At 42.3% G+C, this 20,000-nt stretch overlaps 1 protein-coding gene across 2 annotated transcripts in view; it reads right to left on the bottom strand.

Annotated features, from left to right (window-relative positions):
* The window catches only part of iqgap1 (IQ motif containing GTPase activating protein 1), an 81,161-nt gene that overhangs the window by 40,356 nt on the left and 20,805 nt on the right, over positions 1–20,000 (bottom strand). For both annotated transcript variants that reach the window (XM_063187798.1, XM_063187799.1), the window contains exon 3: positions 7,071–7,227. In XM_063187798.1, the coding sequence (XP_063043868.1) occupies positions 7,071–7,227 (157 nt within the window). The remainder of the gene's footprint in view (positions 1–7,070; positions 7,228–20,000) is intronic.

The following is a 20,000-nucleotide window of genomic DNA, read 5'->3' as shown; positions in this document are numbered from 1 at the left end:
TGTGTGTGTGTGTGTGTGTGTGTGTGTGTGTGTGTATAGTATTTACACTGCAATCATATACACTTCATGCAGGCCTTTATTACATACAGCGTTATGCAAGTAGCATATACTATAAACAAGTCTCCATGGTGGTTATGCGTACAGTGCTGCATGTCTGATGTGGGGCATATGTACCTCTGTGGTGTGTATGTGTAGCATGTGCAATGCAAGTGTGTGTACATAAATGTCCTACATTCAAGCCCCAATATTTCTTTACAGTATACAGTACGTCTGTATGTGTGTGTGTGTGTGTGTGTGTGTGTGTGTGTGTGTGTGTGTGTGTGTGTGTGTGTGTGTGTGTGTGTGTGTGTGTGTGTGTGTGTGTGTGTGTGTGTGTGTGTGTGTGTGTGTGTGTGTGTGTAGTATTTACACTGCAATCATATACACTTCATGCAGGCCTTTATTACATACAGCGTTATGCAAGTAGCATATACTATAAACAAGTCTCCATGGTGGTTATGCGTACAGTGCTGCATGTCTGATGTGGGGCATATGTACCTCTGTGGTGTGTATGTGTAGCATGTGCAATGCAAGTGTGTGTACATAAATGTCCTACATTCAAGCCCCAATATTTCTTTACAGTATACAGTACGTCTGTATGTGTATGTGTGTGTGTGTGTGTGTGTGTGTGTGTGTGTGTGTGTGTGTGTGTGTGTGTGTGTGTGTGTGTGTGTGTGTGTGTGTGTGTGTGTGTGTGTGTGTGTGTGTACATATAGCTTTCAGCTAGGCCTGGACGATTTTTCGATTTCAATTTTAATTGTGGTGTCAAATTTTTCTACGAATATAAATTAGACGTTCGATGCACGTTCAAAGAAAACTTTTTTTTTTTGTCGGTATCAGAGCCTGTAAATAAATTATTTACAAAGTTCTCTATGCCTCGTTTTTGAAAGTAATGGCCCACATTTGATTGCAAACAGTGTGTTAGGACTTCGAATTGGTTTAGCAGTAGCTGTAGCTACTAGCTAGTTGCTAACACAAATGAAGGCAAATTGTGTTTGAGCTATGTTGGCAGCTAACTAGTGGTACTTAAAAAACAAATTGCTTGATAAACTTTTCACACTTTTAAACAGTCCCCAAATAGTTCGTTTGGAATGCTAAGCCCCTCTTAAGACTACAAACAAAGTTATGAGCAACTTGACGATTTATTATTGGCTGTTGCATTTAATCAACATTGCATCAAATGTGCCATTTTCTTGTTGACAAAACCTGAGATGTCCTCTTTGCTGGGTCCATATTATTGCATATTCTCACTATGCATGTGAGAGCTGCATAAACAAAGTCATTATAAGCAACATTTTGTTTGAAAAGTGTTATCTTCAGGCTTATTGTTTTTCTCACTAAGAAATACATCTTTTTTTTTTTTTAATATGTATTTTTAGGGGCTTTTTTGCCTTTATTTTGATAGGACAGTCTGAGATGGTGACAGGAAACAAGTGGGACAGAGAGACGGGGTGGGATCAGGACTCGAACCAGGGTCCCTGTGGGCATGCAAGCCCAAATGTGGGGGGGCTTAGCGCGCTGCGCCACAGCACCCCCCAAGAAATAAATCTTTATGAATGCAGTCTGCAAATATAGGCTAACAGATAATCGTATGTCATCGAGTGAGCATGTGCGCTGCGGGCAGCACGCGCTCGCAGGAGATCGAGGAACTCGAGCGCTTCATCGACTCCTGCGTGCTGGAGTACCAGGGCGAGGCCGTCACCGACGGGGACAAGACACAGGTCTCCCAGGTGAGCACGTTTAGGAGGACGCAAGACAAAGTAGCGATGGCGGCCACTGAGGCTGTTGAGGTTCGGCAAAACGCTAGCCCAATGTCTACAGGCCTTGTCTGGACTGAAATAAAAATGGACTTGGCTTCGATTGAGAAACTTATCTCAGTCGTTCTACAACAACAAGCAGATCTTGGTGCACGGCTTACCTCGCTTGATTATCCGCCACTACCTGGGCCTTCCACGGATGTCTCCATGACCCCCGCCCCGGGTAGCTCTGCCTGGTCTACGGTAGCTGCTGGCAAGTCTCGCCGCCGCCCTCCTCCTGTCGCGGCGTGTCGGACTGGGGCTGTTTCGGATCTAGTGCTCCACAACGCCTTTGCTCCTCTTGCTGATCTCCCTACGTCGCCTGCCCCACGTCGGAGTGGATCTGGATGTCCCGGATGAACAGGGCAGCGAATCTTGCCCCTCGCCTGCTATCCAGCCAGGCCATCCATCACCGCGCCAACATGTAGCTCGCAAAGCTACCTCCAAGCGCAACAGGTCTACAGACAGCGACGGCTCGAGTCCAGAGCGCGTTTCTGATAAGCGGCTCAGAGTCTCTTCTCCAACGATGGCCGCAGCAGATTGCATGGCCTCTACATCTCCAACAGCGGATGGCTTGTCAAGCCATCGGGCTACTGCGATGCCTCTGTTGGCTAATGATGCTGGTGTCGTTAGCTTGTGTAGCCCGTGTCAAACACCACCGGCGTTGTCCACGGCTGACAGCGTCCCTCAGCGCCCAGATGGTCTACAACTTCCTCCTCGCACCTCTATACACTTTAACCGCGATGTTCAATGCCCTCCTGAAATTCTCATTGTTGGTGATTCGATTGTCCAGAGATCTGATTTATTCCTAGTGCTATCACGTACTGTATCCCGGGAGGAAGGGTTGTCGACATCTCTCATCTCATTCCGTCTCTATTGAACAGAACATTCTTCCGTAAACACTGTCATTGCTCACGTGGGGACAAATGACGTCATGGCCCGGAACTCTGTGAAGCTACAGAATGAGCTGGAGACGTTATGTCTCACTGTTGAAAGCCTCGGGAAACGCTGCATAATGTCAGGCCCTATCCCACTTAGCTCCAGTAATTCAGAGCGTTTCAGCAGATTGCATAGTCTCCATACCTGGCTGAAACAATTTTTGCAATCTAGCTGGTCATGATTTTATTGCTAATTTTGATATATTCTGGACCAAATCATTTTTATATAGATCTGATGGGGTGCATCCAAACAAACTGGGCCTACTAGAGCTAACCACCAACTTTATTCAGTTCATTGCTTTCAGCACACCTTGACATTCAACACAGCATGACCCAATCCAGTTCACAAACACACCCAGCTCTACTATGGGTCCTGCTGATAATTGCAGCTCTCCCTCTCCTGCTATAGGCCTATCACTTGGGGATCAAACTACACAGGCAATAAGTAGCCCCTCTCATCACCTACAGATGGCCCTTCTTAATGTCAGATCACTTCGTTCTGCTGCTGCTTGCTCACCCTCCCATTCAAATACCTCCTCTGGCCAGCAGTTGGCTCCTCGGAAATGTCAAAGCCTGCCCATATGCAATGATATCTCCCTGCCAGAGACTGTCCTTCCTATTTCTTCTCCTATTTCTTCTCCTGATATCCCTCTCAATAATGGACTAAGCCCTGAAGTCATGAATGCTACATGTCCCATTGGAGTCTACCCCTGACGTGTTCGCTTGGACAATCCATGTGTTTTTTTAAGGACAGAAAAGGCATTGGGTTAATCCACCTCAATATCAGAAGTATATTGCAACGAGATAAAATGGACCACTTAAATATTTTAATTGCTCAAACTAACACAGATATCTTGGTTTTATCAGAAACTTGGCTGAAGAGTGAAATTGATGATTCTGAAGTCAACCTTTCAGGCTACAATTTATTTAGAATTGACAGGGTCGGGAGGGGTGGGGGTGTGGCTATTTACGTGAAGTCACATTTCTCTGTCACATTTCTGTACTCCTTAAGTGAACCTAAATCCTTTGAATTTATTGCACTAAAGGTTTATTATGGCACCAATAACAACTCCTTCATAATAGTTGGGATTTATAGACCCCCCGTCAGCTGATTCTAAATCCATAGATCAGCTTGCAGAATTGATATCTAGATTTCACTGACTCAGAAGTTCTGGTTCTTGGGGATTTTAATATTGACTGGCTAACTGATGCCTCCAAACATCTTAGAGATGTTTTCCTCAAGTCTATTTTTTTGGATCAACTTATTAATGATCCAACAAGATCCAAACTCTAAGAACTTTAGCAAATCATCTCTTATTGATCTACTTTTTACAAATAAGATGAACAAAATTAGCGCAACTGGTGTTTTTGATTTAGGGGTCAGTGACCACTGTCCCATTGCCTGTATTAGGCACTAGCACTCTAACCAAAGCACTGCCTCGCATTTTGGTTAAAAGAACTATGAAACATTTTAATGAGCAAGCCTTTTTAAATGATCTCTATGAAAGTGACATTCATCTCACAACTGAAATTCCTGATGCTGACTTGGCTCTACAGTTTTTCTCAAACTCATTTATTTGCATTGTCGACAAACATGCACCTTTTAAAAAGATAAGAGTAAAAAGTAGAACAAACCCATGGTTTCACCCCTGAACTCTCCTCTCTTTTTCAGTCAAGAAATAAGGCTTGGTCATTAGCAAGGAGGAGCAAGGATGCCTCTGACGGGCAAGTTTTCAGGAAAATCAGGAAACAGATGTACATTATCTGTAAGAAAGGCTAAATCTGACTATTACTTTAACCTTGTCTCTAGCTCGTACTCTGATCCTGCAAAATTCTGGAAGGCTGTAAATTACAAAAACAAAAAATCTGTTACACCTATGCCTTCTTCCATTAAGTTTGATGATTGTCTACTACAAGACAAATCAGACATTTGCAGTGCTCTTAACAAACATTTTTCTTTAGCCAGTCAAAGTTTTGATAATAGCAATAATCATTCCTTTATGCCTAGGGCTGGACATGATATGTGTATCAGAGACAATGTCAGAGACGATGATCTGGAATTTAGGCTTCATCCTGTGTTAAGCATACAGTGCTATCTGCTTTATTAGCAATTGATAGTCGCAAATCCACTGGAGAAGACCACCTAGATCCCTTTTTTCTTCGCACTGCGGCATATATAATAGCAGAGCCATTATTGCACATTTTCAATTATTCTATTTCCACTGGAGTTGTCCCTACACTATGGAAATTTGCACACATTACCCCGTTGCACAAGGGGGGTGATAAGACTGACCCTAAAAACTATCGACCAATATCCAAGCTAACCGTGTCTCTCAAATATACTAGAGAAGTTGGTAAATGATCAGCTCAAAGAATTTCTAAATTACCAATAAATATTCTGAGCCCTCTCCAATCAGGCTTTAGGCCTAAACATAGTACAGTCACTGCTGCTACTAAAGTAATTGATGATATTATCACTTCTCTTGACAAAAAAAAACATCTGCTGCCATCTTTGTGGACTTATCCAAAGCATTTGACACTGTGGACCACTCTCTGCTTCTACAAATTCTGCCTGGTATTGGTTTTAGTGCAAGTGCCTGTAAATGGTTCCAGAGCTACCTATCAAACAGACACCATACTGTAAAAATTGGGTCATACTCAATCTGACCCCCTGCTAATAACCAAGGGGGTCCCACAAAGGTTCAGTATTAGGTCCGGTACTCTTCACCATGTACATAAATAGCATACTCTCTCTCCTTTCCAACTGCTTTTTTCATCTATATGCAGATGATTCACAATTTTGTATTGTGTTGCAGATTCTGTACAGCTAGCATTGGAGAATTTTGCAGCAGTCTTTTAATACTCTACTAAATTGCCTTCATTGGTCTTAAGCTTCTACTTAACGTAAGCAAGACTAAATGTATGGTCTTTACTCGATCTAAGCATGGCATGAAAAATGATTTTAATATATCTACTTTAGATGGGTCTGTTATTGAGAGAGTTTCACATTATAAGTATCTGGGAATCTGGCTAGATGACAAGTTCACATTCAAGAAACATACTGACTGTCTTGTCACTACGCTCAGACAAAAGCTATCTTTCCTGCACAGAAATAAATATCACTTTCCTGTTTTCTGCAGAAAAAAGTTTAATTTGAAGCTACTTTTCTGTCTTCCCTTGACTATGGTGATGTTATTTACAGACATGCACCACTCTCTAATCTGAAGGCACTTGACACTGTCTATCATTCAGCTCTTCGTTTTATTACTGGGGATCCATATAGCACTCATCATTGCCTGTTATATGATAAAGTTGGGTGGGCTCCACTTTCTCACAGAAGGGACATGCATTATTTTAGTTTTATTTTTAAGGCCCTCACTGGTAAACTCCCATTTTATATTTCATCTCTTTTAGTTTGGCACTCCAACCCATATCAAACCCGCAGCAGCAACTTTTTAACTGGAGGTCCCTTATGCCCGCACTGAACTGGGTAAAACGGCTTTTTAGTGTCTGTGGACCTTCACTTTGGAATACCCTACAACAAAGGATAGGTCTTCAAGCCTTGGTGTCTTTAGAACATTTTAAAGTAATACTGGGAAGTTTTTTATCACACACTTGTACTTGTTTTAACTCATAATTTTTAATTCATAGTTTGTCTTAGTTTTTACCTCTTATATGATTTATGTTGCATTGTGTATGTTGTATATATATATGATTTTATATGTGTAATTGTTTGTTACTCGACATCATTGTAAATGAGGGCTGGGCTCTCAATGATTCTTCGAGTTTAAATAAATGAAATGAAATGTCATTGAAAAAAAAACAACTTAAGTGTGGCAATGACAACAAGGCAGGCACCTCACCCCACAGTGCTCCAGGAGTACAGAGACCCTGTATGAGAGTTTTTTTCTATTTTTCTAATTTTGTAGGCTATATTTTATTTCTACACTATAAACTTGTGTACCGGTATGTCTCTTCTTTGACATTATCCATTTTTGTGTGCAGGTCTGTGCAGTTTGCTATTTTCCCTGGACCAGCCTTTCTAGGTGTCATACCTTGCACCATTTTTCACAATCCATGTGTTGGATTCATGCCCTTCATGCTACCCTCCCCTGGATTTTTTTTTTTTAATTGTGATTTTATTCATATTGTGATTAAAATCGAAATCAAAAATTTTGGGGAGAAATAATCGAAATCCAAGTTTTTGTCATATCGCCCAGGCCTACTTGCAGCATGTATGCTCGCAGTCATACATCTTCCTGTGTGTGTGTGCGTGCATGTGTGTGGCCTATAGTACCTTGTAGCGCGTCTGCTCGCGGTCGTAGATCTTCTTTAGGGAGACGGTCTGTGGGGCGAAGAAGTTGCCCAGCTTGGCCAGGTAGACCCCGTTGCGCAGGCCCTCCTCCAGCTCTGTGGTGGGCGGCAGCTCCTCGTCCAGACAGGCCTCCATCCACCTGCAGCACAGAGACCACAAGAGGACCAAGAGGTCAGCACTGAACTCATTTATTAATACTGATACTGGATGCTGTGCATACGCTGCATTGACCTTGGCACCTGGAGCTGCATATTAGATGTAGCATGCAGGCTCATGAGATTTGAGATTGCTTTTATTAACAATGTAGGTAGGTTAGGGCAGAACAAACACATTCTATTGCAAAAGGAGTAGCTTAGTTTTTAAATGTAACTCATTTCAGGTTTAATGTGTTTTGGCAGTTGAGATATTTAGAGTTTTATAGGCTGAGGGCATCTTCTCCCAAAAAGGGCTTAGACATTCAGCCGGCACTTTTTGCAGAGGATAAATATTACCTATGGACCCCTGGTGATTCATAATTTATATAATTCTCAGACATTCTAAGGGAGGTGCAAACGGTGCACATATGGACATGGGGCATGAAATTACCCCAGGATGTCTGTGTTTTGCCGAAATTCAGTAGGTAATTTGTGGCGGGATTATTACTTCACAAATCACTGACATGGCGCATTCGCACAGGAGTAAAAACTCATTCTCTGTAATTATTCCGAATTACCGGGGGTCCATGGGTAATAAAAGTCCCATGCGAATCGGGCTATAGGATAAAATGGGTTAATGGACTTTGCACAAGATAAAATACACCATAGAGGACCAGGAGAGCAGGGGATGGGAGTGCAGAATGCAGAACAGGGAGGCCAGAGAAGGTCAGGGTTTCATTATTACATTCTTTACAGTCTCCATATGAACGTGTGATGTTTGACAGTGTAAGTGATAACACTAAATTGCATTTAAATTACATGAATTACATTACTCAAATCACCCATCCTGCACACAAAAACAACACAATAACTGACAAACTGATCCACCTACATGTACCCAGGCTTCCATCACTAAAATCCTTTGCAATACCCACCCTCCAGACAAAACACTGAGAAAATGGAGTCTACTAAGCATTTATTTATACAGATGTGATGCTATCATCACACTAAACCCCACTGTGGTCGAACAAGGGTACCAATGGTTCCAACCATCATAAATCACAAAATAAATCACAATCACAAAGTATACATCAGGCTATTCTGTACAAAATATCCACACCCTCTGGATGTCTGTGAAGTATTCACTCATTCACTGTGCAGTCTACTGTAGGGCAGTATGTCAGCATTCCAGCGGTCCATTCATTACATGCCGTATAATGTGAATGAGTAGACATATCAGATTTGACCTCGTTTTCTCATTTTACACCCTTCTACTCCACCAATCAGTTGCTGGCACAGCAGGCTACACCTACAGCCACCTCAAACTACCAGTACATATTCACGCTAAGAGACATGAAAGGCCTTCAAAATCTTTCTGAGTCTACACTGCAATAATTGCCAATTGGACACTTCTTGTTTACGTCCCAAATGCGTTGCTACTATTGACGTAATGTGGTGCAAGCTAATAATTCTTTTATGTTTCTTATCTATTGGTAAATTATTAATTTGTTTCATTGACCGTGTAGAATGCATTCATTTGAATGTACGGCATGAGGTTAAGCACACAAACAAAACAAGGGAGCAGTGCGACAGGATGGTACCATGCTCAGCGTACCTCAGTCATGGAGGAGGATGGGGGAAGAGCGCTGGTTAATTACTCCCCCCACCAACCTGGCGGGTCGGGAGTCGAACTGACAACCTTTGGGCTACAAGTCTGATGCCCTAACAGTTAGAACCTAACTGCTTACCCATGACTATGCTGACAGACGCCAAAGCTGTATTGTGCGTGTGTGTGCACCTGAACCCATGGAGAGAAAGCACAAACCAACTGCACTTTTCAGGAAAAGCTATTGGTTCAGACACACTCAGTAGCACACCATGCTGGTAATTCTGAGGGTCAAAACTAAGGGTGTAGAGGCAGCTTCAGCTACCATGCTGCAAGCTGTGGAATCAGCTTCTTGACTATACAAAATTGTTTTAAATCCAAACTTAAGACAAAGTTGTTCATTGATGCCTCTGATTTTATGTTTATCCCTGATTGTTATTTTTATCCTTTGATCTTCATGTGTTTAATCATCTTTTTAATCATCTTTGTTTTTAATCATCTTTGATTTCAATTCTTCTTTTACTTTATTGTTTTTAATCTTTGATTTCAAATATGAATGTCTTTTTAATATTTTAGTATTCACCGTTTATTCTTTTTTTTAACGTTCTCCATTTCGTGTTTTTATTTTTGTGAAGTCCATTGAATGGCATCTATGTATGCTATACAAATGAACGTGCCTTGCTTACCTACATAGGCAAAGAGGCCATCTCTGAAGCACCCTGGGGAGTGGACACCTCCCATTATGAGGGGCTCGCATCACTAGGACTTCCCATACACATCCCACTGATTGGAACATTGTTTCAAAACATCCATGCATGACTAAACACACATACACAGTACATTTGCCCTCTCTGCTCAAGTGGAAAACAACGGAACACACAGAACTCGCCACAAACTGAACCAGCTTTCGGAACAGCTGGAAGATCTGTCACAGAAACTGGCAGCAAGCCGCTCGCCGGAGATCAAGTGTTCACCTCCTTGTCGGACTGGCAAAATGCCATTGGCATCACCAATTCCACCTCCCAGGTCTGCCAAAAAGCGACTGTCCACACAGGAAATAGGAAATGTGGTTTCCTCAAAACCAAACTCACCCCCCAGATGTGGCGAAACGCAGCCACCAGCAAGCCCTGGCAACGGCGACAAAATGCAATCACCAATGGTATCACAACCTTCCCGGAACGACGAAACACCATCTTCATCTCCCAGACTGAGATTTCCAGAAACTATGGCGAGACTACTCCCCTATGCCAGATCTACCTTTTCTACCCCCAGACATTCCTACCAAGCCTCCTATGCGGATATTTCTCAAGGTCAACCTCATTCTACCCCAAAATCTAAAAGGATACTTCCATCCATGACTGCACCCAAAAAAGGCAAGGCCCCACAACCACCTGTCTGTGCTCTGGAGTACAGTAGTATCAGTGAGGATGACATGGTTGAAAGCACAGTCTGATATCAACTGGGTCCCTACCCACATAGTAACAGTTGTTTTGAAAATAAGCAGATAAGGGGACCCGTGGACAATCTTATTCCAGTTCTAACAACAAAACGAGGTCCTCTTGAGGACACGCATACATTCCCCCAAGACGGCAAGCATGGGAAATCTCAGACTTGTCCCAAAAAAAACTCACTACCACAGTGGAAATGCCTCCAATGCTCAATGCTAAATTAGCTTTACAGAATAGTAGATCTCTAAGGAACAAGCCTTTTGTTGTCAATGAGTTTATCTGTACCCACAACCTTGATTTTTATTTTTAACTGAAACATGGCTGGAAAAATCCACTAGCTCTATCACACTTATAGAAGCAACTCCGTCACACTTTAATTTCATTAGTACAGAAAGGCAGAATAAACAGGGAGGGGGGATAGCAATTATTTTCAAGGCACTGTTTCAATGTCAAAAGACATCACACTAGGTTGAATTTTCATCTTTTGAATACTTAGCTGCAGTTCTAAAATGTTCTTCTGACATACTGTTATTGACTATTTACAGACCTCCAAGACTTTCTGCACCACTCTTCTTAGAGGAATTTGGTGAGCTGTTGTCGAATGTTTGTGTGAACTATGATAGCTTGTTTATAGCAGGCGATTTTAATTTTTACGTGGACGACTTAGAGAATGTCTATGCTAAGGAATTTTTAAGTCTTATTGACATTTTTTAGCCTCACACAGCATGTAACAGGACCAACACACAACCAAGGTCACACTTTAGACCTAATAATAACAAAAGGCCTTAATGCTTGTGCTAGTGTCAAAGACTATGGCTTTTCTGACCATTACTGCATTTTTTTCTGATGTTTCTATGTACACCTCATGTTCAAAGGGAATCTGTTACAGTCAAAAAACGTATAATCAACTGTGAGACAGCCTCACTCTTTCAGCAAGCACTTTCAGAGATCCAAAGTCAAACCTCAGAGAGTGCAGATGATCTCATGGTTAATTTTAATTCAAGGATGACCCGTATTATGGATGTTATTGCCCCCGAAAAAATCAAAACAGTGGGACGTGAAAAAGCACCTTGGAGAAAGAATCCCACAGTTATATTGCTAAAGCAAGAATGCAGGAGGGCTGAAAGACAGTGGCGTAAATCCAAACTTGAAGTCCACTACCAAATCTATAAACACACACTCTCGAAATACAACCAGGAAATTTTCTAAAAGCTAGACAATCTTTTTTCTCTGACATAATTAATAGAAAATATTAATAATGCACGTGTCCTGTTTGGCACTGTGGAAAAGCTAGCAAGGCCCCCAAATCTAATGCCCTCTGAGTTCCTCTCAGTCAGCAAATGCAATGAGTTCGCATCCTTTTTCAAAGGAAAGATTGAAAAAATACGTGCAAAACATACTCACACATGTGCAACCCGACCCAAGATTCAGACCAGCTTTGCTATGGTGAAGTTAAATCCATAACCTCATGAGAAATTTTCATTTAGTTGATGTGGACATTCTTAATAGAACGGTACAAAGTCTTAGCTCCTCTAAATCTGACTTAGATATTTTACCAACAGCCTTCTTCAAATCCATCTTAAATCTAATATCATCAGATGTACTTCAGATCATCAACACCTCACTACAAACAGGCATATTCCCAGGCTGTCTGAAAGAAGCAGTTGTGAAACCCTTACTGAAAAAGAACAACCTGGATGCACTGGTACTAAACAACTATAGGCCCATATCCAATCTACCATTCATGGGTAAAATAATAGAGAAATTGTTTTTAACCAATTAACTGCTTTTCTAATCTCTAATAGCTATTTTTGATAAGTTTCAATCAGGTTTCCGTGCCTACCACAGCACTGAAACAGCTCTTATTAAAGTTATGAATGACATAAGATTGAATTCTGATGCTGGCAAATCATCCGTCTTGGTACTTCTTGATTTGAGTGCTGCTTTCGATACAGTTAATCATTCTATACTACTACATAGACTGGAACACTGGGTTGGCTTTACGGGCATAGTGATCGACTGGTTAAAATCGTACTTACAACAAAGAAGTTTTTTTTGTCGCCATTGGAAGACATACTTCATCACCAATGTCTCTGGATTGTGGGGTCCCCCAGGGCTCCATTCTGGGACCACTACTGTTCAATCTGTATAATGTTGCCACTGGGACACATTATCGAGAATAAACTCCATAAATTACCATAGCTATGCGGATGATACCCAGCTCTACTTATCTATGTCCCCAAATGACTATACCCCCCTTGAATCACTCTATCATTGTATGGACCAAATTAACAAATGGATGTCTCACAATCTCCTCCAGCTGAACACAGATCAAACTGAAGTACCGGTAATTATATTTGGGAAAAGAGAGGAGAGACAAAAGATTGCTACTATCCTTGAAACGAAGGGACTGAAAGCAAGGGAAACAGTTAAAAATCTTGGGGTCCTCATTGACAGTGACCTAAACTTCAACAGTCACATGAAAGCTATTACTAAGTCTGCATTTTATCACATAAAAAACGTCTCTAAATTTAGGGGCCTGATGTCTAAACATGATCTGGAGAAGCTAATACATGCCTTTATTTCTAGTAAAGTTGATTACTGTAACAGTCTTTTTTACTGGCCTCCCCCAATAAAACCATTAAACAGCTTCAACTTGTACAAAACGCAGCTGCAAGGTTTCTTACAAAGACAAGGAAGTTCGACCACATTACTCCAATTTTAAGATCGCTGCATTGGCTCCCAGTAAGCTACAGAATTGATTTTAAGGCTATGCTACTTGTGTTTAAATCACTAAATGGAATGGGACCCACATATCTACTGGATATGTTTCAGCTGTATGCACCAACTAGGTCACTAAGGTCAACGGAGAAGAATTTGCTGGTGATTCCAAAAGTCAAAACAAAGTGTGGAGAGGCAGCCTTTAGCTTCTATGCTTCAAAGCTTTGGAACCAGCTTCCAGATGACATAAAAAAATGCACCCACTATTGATAGCTTTAAATCTAGACTCAAGACAAAGCTGTTCTCAGATGCTTTCCCCTAGCTTAAATTACTTATTCTTATTATTTTTATTTTTTATTTAATTTGTTTTATTTTATTTTATTTTATTATTATTTTTACCTTTACCTTACCTTAGTTTTATCTTAATGTTTTTAAATGCTTTTTGACTCTAATTCATTTCCTTCTTCCCTGTTTCCTTTCATTTACATTTGTTAACTTTGTGAAGCACATTGAGTTGCACCTGTGTATGAAATGCGCTATATAAATAAACTTGCCTTGCCTTGCCTTGCCTTGCCTTACATACACAAACAGACCGACATTACACTACACAACATACATCTCTCCTGCTTTCATGGTCCCTTTCCCTCTCATCGGGTAGAGTGCAGAGATGACGTGAGAGCCCCTTTTGAACAGTTCCCCATGAGAGGTGGTGGCGGGCTGCCTCCTGCTGATGCCAATCTTCCAGGTTAATGAGGCGATTGGCCTGACCATACACTGCAGCAGCAGGAGACTGTAACCCCTCATCCCCCCAGCAGGGGAACATCAGTACATCACCCATCAAGCATCACATCACATTACTGTGATTATTATGCCAGCGGTGCACTGCACACCCAGACATACACATGTACGTATGTGACCATCACATTGGACATCAGCTTTGGGAGCTCTTATGTCATCCTTTTAACATACAGCACAAAACATATAGCGAGCTAGCGCCCATCAAAATAACATCATTCGGAGAGGAATATCAGTGTGGTATGTTGCTCTGATTCACCCTATGCCATGGACTGTACAATATATAGGATGTATTCCAGTACTGCAGTATTAGCATGTCCAACATACCTGTATAGGTTAACACATTATTTGTGGAAAATGAATGAAACACTGCTACTAAATTGCATATTTCTAAATTGCACATATGGGCTTGCATGCCCATGACAGCCCGGGTTCTAGTCCACAGATGCCCTTCATGGGTTAGAGTGCAAGAAGCCAAAACAACATGCCAATGGAGTATATATGACATGAGTTCACCGCATTCCTCAACACATTTCTATTGAGTGATCTCATGCGAGTTTGTGTGGATGAGTGTCTGTGTATGTCTGTACGCGCATGTCTATGCATGCGTTAAGACGTTTGTCCGTGTGTGTGTGTGTGTGTGTGTGTGTGTGTGTGTGTGTGTGTGTGTGTGTGTGTGTGTGTGTGTGTGTGTGTGTGTGTGTGTGTGTGTGTGTGTGTGTGTGTGTGTGTGTGTGTGCATGTGCGCGTGCGGCACTCTGTGCTGAAGTGGAGTGTGTGTGGTGGAGGAGTGAGAAACCGACAGAGCACAGCAGCCACGCCTCAGCATATGCACGCACACACACGTGCACGCACGCACAATCACACATACGAACACATACACGCGCGCACACAGCGCGGCTCAGTTTCAACATTGCTGCAACACTTATCATGCAGCATAAGACCAATACCAACTGAACTGAGCTACCTCTCTCTACACACACATAAGGCCACTTTTGATGCAGTTACAGTTCTATCTCCAAAATGACAGTTTACAGTATCAGAGCACCTTTGGAAAGCTTCACATAGACTAGAACTAAAAACATTCCACAACCCACTAACACACTTACACGGCTATTCATAAAGACAAATGCAGGTATGTAGTAAGTCAGCTGCTACTCAGACAGACACAAGGTACACATTTCCAATTCAACAACATCACATGTTTCGCTTCAACCAGGCAGTTAGCGTAATTGCTTTTACGGTGGCTTGGGAATTCTGTGTTGGTCAGTGGCTCCTACTGTATATTAGTGGGTCACCGTCCCCTTTATGGTACATCCCACAAGTGGACATTTCCATTCAGCAAACACGTCTGATAGAGATAGAGGTGATGAGTGGTCTATGAGCTAGATAGCAAAAGCGTTAGCATTGGTCTTCGATGCTGTCAGATATCAGTGTGACGAGAGAGAGAGAGAGAGAGAGAGAGAGAGAGAGAGAGAGAGAGAGAGAGAGAGAGAGAGAGAGAGAGAGAGAGAGAGAGAGCGAGAGAGAAAGAGCGAGAGAGAGAAAGAAAAGGAAGTGATTGTGAATGTGAGAAGGACTTGACAGCCGTCATGAGTCAGTCAGAGGTGGCATTATAAGTGGACTCTAGGTGACGCAGCTAGATAGCAGGCCAAGTCCAAACTCTTCCTTCACTTCAAAGCCATGTCCGAACTGTTCCTTCACTCCACTACATAGGCCACGAGGAATACATTGTTTCCGAGATATTCATTCATCCAGGTCATGGTGTCCTATGCAAAGAGCTTAGCTGTCCCAACTGTGCTACTTCATGGAGCGTGAAAAAAATGTTTTGTTACTCGTTCATAGAGCTTCATCAGTTTTGGTCTATGCAGAAGACAACATTAATAGTTATACTTCTCTTGACATAGGACATAAGGCATACATCGTTTTGTTCCATATGTAGTGTACTATGTAGTAGGGCTGTGCAATATATCGTATTAATATCGTGATATCAATATTGCAGTTAAACAATATCAAATTTCATAATATAGAGTTGAAACAACTATTTTGTCATTTGTCTATACTGTCAAAAGTTAGGTTACGCTAAGCGCAATGCATTCCCCTCCACTTGAGCCATTGCGAGCACAAAGCAGACTTGCTACCCAACACTCATGCAGAACACTACTGTGCGTTTGTCTATGGCTCTCCACTCCGACTGCTGAAGGGAGGGAAGATTGTGAATTGTTTAGCACAATTAATTTGTCTTTAAAAGAAATATCGTCTAAAATATTGTGATATCCATATTGACTGAAATTATTGTGATATTGATTTTTCTCATAATCGGGCAGCCCTACTATGTAGTGTGGTGAGAGGCAGCATTTAAGCTACACCAGTAGAGAAAATGTTAGGGTGAATGCTACCACCACTTCCTCTCTTGAGGATTTCAATATTCGTATTCAAATAGCTCGCCATGCTCATAATGCAAAAATGTGATTCCATTATTGGGATATGTAAAGTAATTAAACCACGGTATTAAAACTGGCGAGTGGGATTGTGTACACAAGCGTGCGGAAATGCACGCACACACGCATACACCTAAACTAGGAGTCCAGGAGTGATGTGAACTGTAGGAAGGAGAAAAAAAACCTAATTGTACACAAAGGCATGTGCAACTCCCAACGCAAGGAGGGGCACAATATCCAGGCCTACAAATTAAATTAACTACAGCACAAAGAGGCAGTCTGATACAGTCTCACCCTCTCTCACTCGTGTGTGTGCGCACACACACACACACACACACACACACACACACACACACACACACACACACACACACACACACACTCGTGTAACAGAGGCTCCACACTGTGTTAGGAGAGTGTGTCAGGAGACCAAGGAGACCAATTACACTGATGTTCATGCTCCGAACCACACACTGGCACGCACGCACGCACGCACGCACGCACACGCACGCGCACGCGCACACGCACGCACGCGCGCACACGCACGCGCACACGCACGCGCACACACACACACACACACACACTCTCTGCTTCCCTGCGCTCCCTTTTCCTCTACCTCCATCTCTCCTTCTCCATTGCTGACACACCCCACTTCTCTCTATTCCACACACATACACAAGCACACACAAGCACACATGCACACACACATGCACACACACACGCACGCGCACGCACACGCACACGCACACGCACACGCACACGCACACGCACACGCACACGCACACGCACACACACACGCACACGCACACGCACACACACACGCACACACACACGCACACGCACACGCACACGCACACGCACACACACACACACACACACACACACACACACACACGAATTTGAATCTTCATCAGAGAAAGTTAACTAATGGGTCATTTCACGTGAAATTAGACACTTTGGGACCCGACCGACACAGAATTCAATCATACTTGGTGTGCCTGTTTAGTAGCAAGGTAGAATCCCAGAACTGCATTTGTGTGAATCTGACACCAATATTAAGGGAGAAACAGACTAGGAAAGGTTTAAATATGAGGGTAGGACACTATACATTCAGCCTTGATTATATCAGTCAGTGTAAGTCACAAAAAGATGCCTGTGGTGTTATTTGAAAGCTCTTTTCTGGCTCTACAAATTACACAACAGCAGGGAAGACAACAGCCCTCAGAATATGAATTATGATAAATTGAAAAATTAAAAATTGAATATCAAAAAACTGCAATGTCATGAACAACACCTGAAATGCTGGTCTTTGGTTCTTTATTCATTTCAGAGATAATTGGACTCAAAAATATGGCACCATACAGATCACCAAGTAATAATATGGTAATACCATAGTAATATCACATGACAGCATGTCTATCGGAATATGTGAAGGATGGAGATGGTCCATGAGGATGCAGGAAGTTGAGTTTCACCTCTCCAGTGCTCAGCATACATTCTTCAACACATGCTAGCCACCAGTTACCATCATATACAGCTACAACATACCCTTTGATGCTTGAACATGTAAAAAATCCTTTACTGAGCTTATTCTTTCAACCCTGCCTTGCTGAATGCTGAAAATGGTCTAGCTTCCACTGTGTCCATTGACAATGAGCAGAAGCTGTGTAGCTGTGCAGGGCCCATCGGGAAAATGCCCGTTATGCCAGATGGCCAGTCCAGCCCTGTCCCTGACACTATTACTACTTTATTACAACTCGTTTCAATCTTTATGTCCCATTATCTCTGAAATGAATAAAGAACCAAACACCCCATTTTCAGGTGTTGTTTATGACCTTACAGGCTATGTTTAGACAAGAAACTGGCCATTTTTAAATATAAGTTTTTTTGATATTCAATTATTTATTTTTCGATGCATCATAATTCATATTCTGAAGGTTGTTGTATTCCATGCCGTTTGTGTAATTTGTAGAGACAGAAAAGAGCTTTCAAACAACACCTCAGACATCTTTTTGTGACTTACACTGACTGATATAATCAAGGCTGAATGTATTGTGTCCTACCCTCATATGTAAACCTTTGCTAGTCTCTTTCTCCCTATTGGTGTCAGATTCACACAAATGCAGTTCCGGGGTGTTACCTGGCTACTAAACAGGCACACCAAGTATGATTGAAATCTGTATCGGTCGGGTCCCCAAGTGTCTGATTTCACATGAAATGACCCGAATGTGTCTTTAAGAGGCGACACACCCAGATGCTCTCTGTGCCGGCCAAGTAGGCAGGCAGGCAGACACACCCGGGCCTTGGCTGTGACAATAGTGAATAGGGCTCCAGACTGGCCTGGTGTAATTAAAATACAGGCCCTCGGGCAAAGACAGAAAAAATGCCCTCCATCAGGTAACACCCACAACCACACAGTCTGGACAAACAAATGAACACACTTGCACGCACAGGCAAGCACACGCAAACACACACCGCAATGCATACCAAGGGTACCTTGTAAATGGCAGTCACTTTCCATCGTGAGGTAAATACAGTGGTAATGCATCATACAGCTGTGAAACATTTTAGAATACATAAACCGCATATAATGTAAAAAGTTATACAGTCAGAATGATACAGTTTGAATGAGACATAGCAAGGGCTCACTCTAAATAGCAAAAGGAGAGAAGCCAATGTCGTAAAATGTTGAGGCAACCAGTAAAACAAAAAGGCATTGTGCACTACATTTATTCAGCAGCCATGATTCATTCACTAATCAGCGTTACTACAGCAGCCATGACAAGAGCCGGCAGCCACCACCCTGACATCCTGTTTGGCTGACACAGGAAGTTCTTCTCCGCACAGGGTTAAGAGGTCAGCGCAATAGGAAGGGTAAGACCTGAGATCCCTGTCCAAGAGGAAAGGCAAAGGGGCCCACAGCAGACAACCCCACACACCAGGTGCCATCTTTGGTTGGCCCCTTCAGAGTAATGTGTGACAAAGGGAATGATTGAGGACCCGGAGGAGGATTTTAAATATAGTCGCTAACGGTAGCTATTCTGGGGTGTGTTTCTCGAAAGCGTAGTTGTTAGCCAGTTTGAAACTTGGGTAGTTGTCAATGTGAAATTGCAAAGTTAGCAACTATGGTTTTGAGAAATGTTCCCCTATTCTCTGGAATGCAACTACCAATTGCCAATTAAGTTGCTCTCACACTTTCTTGCTCGCTTGCTCCCTCACTCCTCTGTATCTGCCTGTTGGTTTCAGTTGGTCTGTCTCTACAGTCAGTCTGTCTTTCTCTCTATGATGTGGTCCTCATGGTTGTTGATAATTGTCCGCTAATTCTAATTTCCTGCCCTAGTTCCGCTACTGACTGGCAAGTGTCTACATGGCCATACCCTAAATCAGATGTGCAGTCAGCAGTCTTTCACCTTTGACAGTTCATTCTTACAGCTTAGCTAACCGTCTTCACAAAAGCAAATAAAATTCAAAAGATCCCATGCCTTATCTTTTAAACTATTCTTTCAGAGATGATTTGCTTACAACTTTGGAGTGGAAAGCCCAAAAGAAGCAGAAGAAGAAGAAAAAACTCTTTCATCATGTGCCACATTAATCTCGATTTCCATATTCAAATGCACAGCCAGTGAACCCAGCCATGGCTGTTCTCTCTTAAGAAAAACAATACCAAACATGTCAAAGCAGGGCAACACCCTCCCATCGCAATCCTTTAGACTCTAGCAGAGTTAAAGCAACAGTACCTTGTTTTTTCAGGCAAGAGATACCTTTCA

This window comes from Engraulis encrasicolus, chromosome 22, assembly GCF_034702125.1.
Source record: "Engraulis encrasicolus isolate BLACKSEA-1 chromosome 22, IST_EnEncr_1.0, whole genome shotgun sequence".
NCBI lineage: Eukaryota > Metazoa > Chordata > Actinopteri > Clupeiformes > Engraulidae > Engraulis > Engraulis encrasicolus.
Note: the sequence above shows the minus strand (reverse complement) of the source record. Positions and strands in the feature narration are given on the sequence as shown.